The following is a 9,821-nucleotide window of genomic DNA, read 5'->3' as shown; positions in this document are numbered from 1 at the left end:
TGAAATAGAAGAACGTCAGAGAGGTGATGAACTGGAATCAACACTGGAGAGTGAAAGAAAAGAATTTGAGCAACATTTACAAGACATGCAACGTGAAATGAAAAAGGAAACGGTCCAGAAAAATCAAGAACTGGAAGAATCATTTTATCAGTTGAAGTCGGAGAGGGAAATGCTGATGAATAAAGTTGAGGAACAAGCTAGACTTATTGATAGCGACAGAGAAAAAAATAAAAGTCAACAGAAGGATCTTGAAGTGAAAGATCAACAATATGCCAACAGGATTCAGAAGTTAGAAGAGGAATACAAAACAAAAACATTTTCAAAGTTGGTGGAAACAACAGGAAATCTTGCACCAGATAATGTCTACAAATCCAGAATAATACCAAAGGTTGATGAAGATAAGACAGCAATCAAGATAACAGAAAAAAAATCAAGCATGTCAACAGCTAAGAGTACACCTAAATCGACACTAGATGAACGTCCTATTTCCAGATACAGAAATGAAGGTCCAATAGCGCCAAAACTTGCAACATTTGACGGTAAGAGCGAGTGGAAACCTTATTATTTACAGTTCATACACATTGCAAACAAGTACAATTGGGATACACAGCAAAAGTTGGATAAACTTATTGAGTGTTTAAGAGAGAAAGCTCTGAAATTTTTTAGTACCAGACCACTATCAATACAAACTGATTTTAAATTACTGGCAGATAAACTCATCCAGAGGTTTGGTAACAAGGATCTCCCATACACAATACGTGGACAGTTACAAGATGCTAGACAAAATGGGGATGAAATTATTGAAGAATTTGCCGAAAGAGTACAAGAGATGGCAACAGATGGCTATATAGACACCCCTGAACATGTGGTTGAAACAATTTCTGTTGATGCATTCTTGAAAGGCTGTACAGATAAAAAAAAAAGCAGCATTACTAGCCATGGAGAAAAATCCAACCAGGATGGACCAGGCTCTTCAGTACGTTAAGAGTTCTATACATAACCAGAGAGTTCTACTTGGTTACAAAAAGAGTGATGTCTGGAGATTACAGTTCGAAAAGTATGAACATGATGACTCGGATGATGATTCAGAGATTGTTAATAAAAAACCAAACTATGTACCTTGGCAGGAAACTATTGAAAAGCGTGTCCTAAAGACGGAGCAGGTTATAACGGGTATTAACTGGAAACAAGAAACAATGATAATAGGAGACCTAGGTCACCATCTCCAAGTAGAAGTCCAGCACGTACAGTCACTTGCTACACTTGTAATCAAGAGGGACACTACAGTAATCAGTGTGAAAATAAAGGTAACAGTTCATCTCCAATGAGAAGGAATAGGTCCCCATCACCTGCTAATTCTAGACCAAATGTTCATTTAAACGAGCAAGGGTCGAAGAAGTAGGCCAATCTTCGATCCATCCAGATAACACAGGTCAACCACCTCCTTTACATAGGAATACTGTAAATTATGCCGGATTAACTGGCACTTGCAGAAATGGAAGTTGTAATGAAAATAAAGGGTCAATTATTGCCAAGTTGGTGGAAAGCAAACCTGTGGACACCTTAGGAATACTTAGTAAGGAAAAATCTTCGATGTTAACGAGTCAACATGACAAGTCTAATACATGCAAAGCCGGAATAACTGGCGCATACAAACAAAACTCTGAAAAATCGTCAATGTTACCGAGTCAACACGAAGAACCTAATGCAGTCAAAGCCGGAATAACTGGCGCATAGAAACAGAACTCTGAAAAATCTTCAATGTTAACGAGTCAACATGAAAAACCTAATGCATACAAAGCCGGATTAACTGGCGAATACAAACAAAACTCTGAAGGTTAAAACATTTCTGAAGTTTCAGTCAACAACCCCTATGGGTCAACAGTAACAGCAAGTTTAATATTGAAAGTGAAAATAAATGGTGTTGATGTTGATGCTGTGGTGGATACAGCTGCACAGGTCACAATTATTTGTGAGAAATTTATGAAGAAATTACAACCACCATTAGAACTTAGGTCATCTGTTACATTAAAAGGAGCTGGAGCTGAGAATAAAATAAAGGCAAGATATGCAAATAAAGTGTCTATCAGGACTGGTAAAACAGAAACAAGATGGCAAATTTTAGTGGCCGATATCACAGATTCTGTATTATTAGGTTTAGATTTTTTACAACATGTACAAGCTGTGATAGATTTAGCAAATTACACAGTGAAAATTAACAATCAGACCTTACAGGCTTCAGCAGTGAAATCCAACAACAAAGAAATGAAAGTTTGCAGAGTTACTTTAAATCAAAATGTGGTTATTCCATCTATGACTGTTATTGAATTTTCTACAATGTTAGAGGGAAAAGTTAATAATGATATATGTATTCAACCCAATCAGAATTTAATTGGTATACTGATGCCTTATATCGTAACGACACCAGACAAAACAGTACCAATAACAATCAGAAATCTGACAGATAAGAATATTTCTTTGAGAAAGGGTACTAATCTTGGTACGGCGGTGGAGATTGATGAAGTTTTAGAAAATCGAAACCCAGAACAGAATTCAATCACCGCTCGACAAATAAGTAGAGAAGGGAACCACTCTGAGAAAACAGAACAGGTATGTCAAAATATGCCAGACAATTTGAAAGATTTATTTGAAAGGTCGAAAGAAAATCTCGATGAAAAAGAATGCATTCAGTTAGCCCAATTGTTGATAAAATGTAAAGACACATTTTCAGTCAATGATTTGGACATAGGCCATTTTACTAAAATAAAGCATAGAATAGATACGGGGACATCTACACCGGCAAAGGAAAGAATGAGGAGAACACCGTTAGGTTTTGAAGCGGAGGAAGAAAAACATCTTGGTGAATTATTAAAGAGAAAGATTATTCAACCTTCAAGTTCCGAATGGTGTGCTGCGCCTGTTCTAGTACGCAAGCGAGATGGGAAGATCCGGTACTGTATTGATTACAGAAAATTAAACTTTAAGACTCGTAAAGATTGCTTCCTGTTGCCGAGAATTGAGTCCTGTATAGATACCCTGAGAGGAACAGAATTTATGTCTTGCCTCGATATGTCATCAGGTTACTATCAGTTTGAAATCCATGAAGACGACAGACATAAAACAGCATTTGTGACAAAATATGGTCTGTTCGAACACATTCGGCTGAGTTTTAACTTGTTTAATAGTCCTGCATTTTTTCAAAGAGTCATTCAGCTAATTCTGTCAGGATTGACGTGGAAAGAATGTTTGGCATACCTTGACGATATTATAGTCCTTGGGTCAGATTTCCAGAGTCATCTAAATAATTTAGAGAAGGTTTTACAGCGTTTTGAGGATAATAACCTGACACTAAAACCAAAAAAGTGTTCACTTTTCCAGAAAGAGGTACTTTTCCTTGGGAAACTAGTAAATAGAGAGGGGGTTGCAGTCAATCCAGAAAGTATGAATACCATACTAAATTGGCCAGTTCCGACAAAGAAAAGAGATGTAGAATCGTTACTTGGTTTTGTTAATTATTACCGAGACCATATACAAAATTTTGCAACTAAAGCTGCCCCATTATATCATCTTACTAAGAAAACAGTAAAATTTGAATGGAGCAAGGATCACCAAGAAACTTTTGAAACCATTAAGACAGCACTGGTTAATGCAGCGACATTGTCCTATCCATACCCTGATGAGCCTTTCATATTAGACACAGACGCTTCAGATATCGCATTAGGTGCTGAATTGATCCAGGTCCATGATGGTAAAGAATTTGTAGTTTGCTTCTCCAGTAAGGTGCTAACACCTATACAGAAGCGTTATTGCACTACCAGGAAAGAACTATTAGCAGTAGTGACCTTTACGCGACAGTTCAGGAATTATCTCCTTGGTCGTCAATTTACAGTGAGAACAGATCATCATAGTCTTATTTGGCTCCTACGTTTTAAGAATATTGAAGGCCAATTAGCAAGATCGCTCGAAGAGCTTTCACAATATGACATGGTTATCCAACATCGTCCTGGCAAAAAACACCAAAATGCAGATGGCCTTTCCAGAATACCGGATGATTTAGAACCTTGTAATTGCTACCATGCAGGAGCCGATCTTTTATCTTTACCCTGTAAAGGTTGCGCATATTACAGTAGAGCTCAAAGAACCTGGGGAAAGTTTGAGAATGATGTGGACGAAGTAGTGCCTCTGGCAGTCCGGAGTATACACCATCACTCTCAGGATGAAACCTCTATACAAGAAAGTAATTGGATGAAAGGTTGGTCCTTGGAAGACATAAGGAAAGAACAAGAATCGGACCCTGATTTGAAAACACTAATAAATTGGCTACACACTGGTGAATCGCCGTCGGAGCATGAGTTACAACTTGAAAGCCCAGCAACTAAGCACTGGTGGAATTGTAAGACACAGCTGAAATTTGTAAAAGGGTGCCTATTCTACAAGTGGTTGGATCCAGCAGAGCCAAGAATACTATTGTTACTTCCTAAATCCTTGAAAGAAGATGCTATGAAATACTGTCATGATTGCAAAACAGCAGGACACTTTGGTCAAGCTAAAACCATACAGAAACTACAACAAAGATTTATTTGGTACCAAATGAGAATAGAGGCAATTTTTTATGTTCAAATATGTTCAATATGCAATATTAATAAGAAATCAAACAGAATAGCAAAAGGGGCACTAGGTTAATATCATGCAGGAGCTCCCATGGAAAGGGTACACATGGATATACTTGGGCCACTTGTGGAAAGTAATTCTAACAATAAATATGTGCTAGCCATAATAGACCAGTTTACTAAGTGGATTGAATTTGTCCCACTGCCTAATCAAAATGCAGAAACGATAGCAAAAGCAGCAGTGAATGATTTCTTTTCAAAATTTGACTGTGCTTTGCAAATACACACTGACCAAGGCAGAAACTTTGATAGCAAACTATTCCATGAATTATGTCGCCTACTAGAAATTGCAAAGACTCGTACAACCCCTTATAGACCAAGGTCCAATGGACAGGTTGAACGCTATAACAGTGTGATTTTACAGGCAGTAAGATGTTATTTGGAGGATAAGCAGAAAGACTGGGATGTTCACCTTCAACAATTGGCCGGTGCTATAAGATCCACAAAGAATAGACAAACTGGTTTCACCCCTAATATGATGATGCTAGGAAGAGAGGTAATGCAACCAGTAGATCTACTCTTGGGAACAGCAGAGAGTAATATGGAAATAAACCAATCCCATCAGTATATCAAAGATCTAAAAAATGCACTAGAAAACGCTCTTAAAACTGCTAGAGATAACGTTAAGGCAGCCCAATTTAGACAGAAAAGAGATTTTGACGTAAAACTTAATCACAGGGTATATAATAAAGGTGACATTGTATACAGAATTGATTCTGCTACTAAAATAGGAGAAAGTAAAAAATTGCGGGCACCCTGGCAAGGACCATATCTAATTGTAGAAGTACTGTCATCCGTTTTGTATAAAATGAGAACAAGATAAAGAGAACTAACTATCCATCATGATCAGTTAAAACCATGCCTAGATAGGAACATTCCACCGTGGTTGAAGTATATGAGACACCGTCTTCTTCAAGGTGAGGTAGATTATAGGGTTTGGATTGGCCAGACGGAAGAAAATAGTCATGATTTCTCACAGTTATTTAAAAACGATAATGACGGGGGACCAGATCTTTTTGTTCAAGAGACAGAAGAAGGTATAAACAAAGACTATGCCGGATCAACTGGCTTAGAGTCTTTTCAACAACTCCAAGATTTAGAGTCTTTCCTTGATATTACGGAGGAAATTCAGGAAGCTGGTGTAGAGCAGCATAGTACCGGATTAAAAACAAGATATTCATCTGATGTTGATTTAGGTGATAGTCATGTTGTAACTAATCTAGATGGTATAAATGTATTTTTAAATAATGATAGTACTGATAATTTAGATGATACATTTTTGTACGCAATTAACAACTATGGTGGTAGAATCAGAAATCGTCCAAAATACCTGGACGACTTTGATTTGTCCGATGAGTTTTAATTTTTGCCAGATTGGCTGGTTTGTAAACAAATAATAATGAAGAAAAAAAGAAAAAAAAACCTAACTAAACATTGTAAAATATTGTATATAGAAGTTTTAAAAGGAAAAAAAATAGCATGAGGATAATTGTGTACTTCCAGCATGGCAAAAAGTTGGAATGATGGAAAAGAGATGGAAGAGGTTTATAGGCAGCATTATGAAGACCTGGACTATGAAGAGGATACTCAGCAGGAGGAAGATAATCATCAGGAGACTGAGCAGGAAGAGGTATGGGAAGAGCAGGACGAGTTAGGTATAGAAGAAGATGTATGGATAGAGGAAGATGTTTGGATAGAAGAGGAGGAAGATACCCAGCAGGAGGAAGAACAGCAAGATGAGGAAGATACCCAGCAGGAGGAAGAACAGCAAGATGAGGAAGATACCCAGCAGGAGTTCGAACAGGAGGAAGAACAGCAAGATGAGGGAGATACCCAGCAGGAGTTCGAACAGGAGGAAGAACAGCAAGATGAGGGAGATACCCAGCAGGAGTTCAAACAGGAGGAAGAACAGCAAGATGAGGGAGATACCCAGCAGGAGTTCGAACAGGAGGAAGAACAGCAAGATGAGGAAGATACCCAGCAGGAGTTCGAACAGGAGGAAGAACAGCAAGATGAGGGAGATACCCAGCAGAAGTTCGAACAGGAGGAAGAACAGCAAGATGAGGAAGATACCCAGCAGTAGTTCGAACAGGAGGAAGAACAGCAAGATGAGGGAGATACCCAGCAGGAGTTCGAACAGGAGGAAGAACAGCAAGATGAGGAAGATACCCAGCAGGAGTTCGAACAGGAGGAAGAACAGCAAGATGAGGAAGATACCCAGCAGGAGTTCGAACAGGAGGAAGAACAGCAAGATGAAGAAGATACCCAGCAGGAGTTCGAACAGGAGGAAGAACAGCAAGATGAGGAAGATACCCAGCAGGAGTTCGAACAGGAGGAAGAACAGCAAGATGAGGGAGATACCCAGCAGAATTTCGAACAGGAGGAAGAACAGCAAGATGAGGAAGATACCCAGCAGGAGTTCGAACAGGAGGAAGAACAGCAAGATGAGGGAGATACCCAGCAGGAGTTCGAACAGGAGGAAGAACAGCAAGATGAGGAAGATACCCAGCAGGAGTTCGAACAGGAGGAAGAACAGCAAGATGAGGAAGATACCCAGCAGGAAGTAGAACAGGAGGAAGAACAACAAGATCTTAGAATTGTAATTAGAAAGAGAGAAAGAAGGAGGCAGGAGAAAGAGGATGAAAGATACCGTCAGGTAATTAGGGAGGCTGACGAGGACCATTGCGTTCCTATGGTCATCACCAGGAAACAAGAACTGGAGAGATCAGAAAAAGTACCAGGAGGTACTACAGGCAGCGGATGAAGATATGGGGATACCCATTGTTGTAAGGATTAATCCAACGGAGGCAGAACAATATAACCAATTAGTGAAAGAGGCTGATGAGGATCCCTGTATACCTCCCATAGAACCTGAGGTACTGGTTCCCTGTCCTCCAAGGTGTAAGCCTTGTTTTATCTGTCAGCTTCCCATGAGACATCCATTTAGGCATACAGCAAAACTCCATCTACCATGGTATGTAGCTGTCGAATCAGCTTGTTTCCATTGTAACCTACAACTTTCGCAGGTTACAATGCTGAAACACCACATAAATGAAACACACCCAGAAGTTGACAGTGAGGCAAAGTTTGGCCCAGACAAATATCAGATGTGGGTGCAGTTAGTCAATGGTCTGCTAAGGGAATTAGCCAGGATGTTGGCAGTGTCCTATCCAGATGGATTAGTAAATTTTATTAATTGTTTAAATATTGCTGGTAATGTATCGTATGGAGTATCCCAAGAATTAAAATTTAGAACAGAGGAAGTTTTTCTGGCAGATATTTTCTGTCAGATCAACAATTTACCGAAATTCAGCTTTACTATCTTCAACAACTTTGGCCAAACATTCATTAACTCTCTACTTCATTGGAAAATGAACAAAACTTTCTACAAAATTTCGAAGAACAAAAAGACCGCTTTGGAATACCTATTGGATGCCTCTCAGTTAAACCAACTGGACCACTGATGGCTGTCGATGCTCATTTTCATCTCGACCAACTCATGGTAAAAACCGGATTAACTGGTATCCATGAGTTGGATGATATGGGTACAGCTGATCTCTACAAGACCAAGTTGTCGTTCTTGGTTGCGAATTACTGTAATCCTGCCAAATCAACCGAAAGGTCAGAAACTAGAAAAGACCACAGAATTCAACTATCTTTCGGAATACACCCTAGAATTGTAAACTCAAATTCAACATCAACTTTAGACCGGTTTTTCAAAAATTTAATTTCAATTTTGGACTCTTCAAAAACAGTTTCAGTAGGGGAATGTGGATTGGACACTACAGACAGACCAAATTATCAAAATTTCCAAAAACAAGTAACATACTTTGAGAGGCAACTTAATTTGGCCGTACAGAAAAATCTGCCAGTCGTCATCCACAGCAGAGGAGACAGAAACCTCAATCTTGCAACTCTAACCTCCATGGTTAATACTTTACCCCAGAATCACAAAATTCACTGGCATTGCTTCACAGGGACAGAAGAAATTTTTGAATCTGCTTCATCACATTTTTCGGACATTGTATTTGGCGTTACACCTTTCATCTTTAGCAACAAATATCCAACCATCAAACAATTCATTTGCAATAAAGGAATCGACAGAATAGTTTTGGAATCTGATGCACCATATATCCGCTACAACGAAGAAATTGCTAATCCATATACAGTCATCTTTGTAGCCCATGAAATTGCAAAATTACTACTAATACCTGTTGAAGAAGTTTTGGCCACCACTACAAAAAATTTTCAAATGATTAATGTTTGATAAGGGGGAGGGGTTGGAAGTAAAGTTTGGCAGCAATTTTAAAATTTCATCTTCATAAATTCATAGTGATTGGCAGTTTTTAAACACAATTTGTAAGATTTGTAAATAATATATATTTGATTAAATAAGTGTCCCATTGACGTACACTTTTGATCTTCAGCCTTTTACATCTTACCGGATTAACTGGTTTGTAATTGGTTTAAGATATTTTGTAAATAATATATATTTGATTAAATAAGTGTCCCATTGACGTACACTTTTGGTCTTCAGCCTTTTACATCTCACCGGATTAACTGGTTTATAATTGGTTTAAGATATTTGTATAAATGTTACTACTTTTAATTGTCAACAAATTTGCTCATGGTGAACAAACCAAGATCATTTGAGTTTTTCCTCTAGAAAACGGGGAGGAGTGTGGTGCCGTTGGATGATTGATACACCGCTTTAGCGAACCAGACTAGCTTACCCTCGCTCTCTATCTGATGGGAAACGGAAATAAAGAACCAGACAGGAACCATGCTGAGCCTCACTTCTATTCCAAGCTTCAACGAGTAAACATCGCATCCTAAAAGACTGCAAAGTTGTACTTAGTGCTTCAAGAATACCCTTAGTAATTCAGGTAACAATTGCATTACACGCCCCAAACACATTCGCTACAATATTAACAAAAAGAGTAGCCCTCGAATGCATAGCCATATTTCGTTGTGTGAAACTCCCCCCTTTTTTAAATCGTCTTTTGAATGCCTATAATATATGCTGTCTGTACAATATCTAAGCTAATTCAGTATTCAAAGCGCTTATTATCTTATTTTCATATCGTCTCTGTTCCAGTGATATATGCCCGTCATCTTGGGAGCTTTTGAATATTTTTTGTTTTGTTTATC

General features: G+C 38.5%; 1 protein-coding gene across 1 annotated transcript; it reads left to right on the top strand.

Annotated features, from left to right (window-relative positions):
• Positions 1-8,133: 8,133 nt before the first annotated feature.
• On the top strand, positions 8,134-8,937 carry LOC134700921 (putative deoxyribonuclease TATDN2). The gene has a single exon (XM_063562072.1). It carries the CDS (start codon positions 8,134-8,136, stop codon positions 8,935-8,937), a length of 804 nt encoding a protein of 267 aa, XP_063418142.1.
• The last annotated feature ends 884 nt before the right edge of the window (positions 8,938-9,821 follow it).

The sequence above is a fragment of the Mytilus trossulus genome, unplaced genomic scaffold (genome assembly GCF_036588685.1).
Source record: "Mytilus trossulus isolate FHL-02 unplaced genomic scaffold, PNRI_Mtr1.1.1.hap1 h1tg000210l__unscaffolded, whole genome shotgun sequence".
In the NCBI taxonomy this organism is placed as follows: Eukaryota; Metazoa; Mollusca; class Bivalvia; order Mytilida; family Mytilidae; genus Mytilus; species Mytilus trossulus.
Note: the sequence above shows the minus strand (reverse complement) of the source record. Positions and strands in the feature narration are given on the sequence as shown.

Excerpts from the sequence above, each read along its gene's own strand:
- LOC134700921 (XM_063562072.1), top strand. The coding sequence starts at position 8,134 with ATGGCTGTCGATGCTCATTTTCATCTCGACCAACTCATGGTAAAAACC.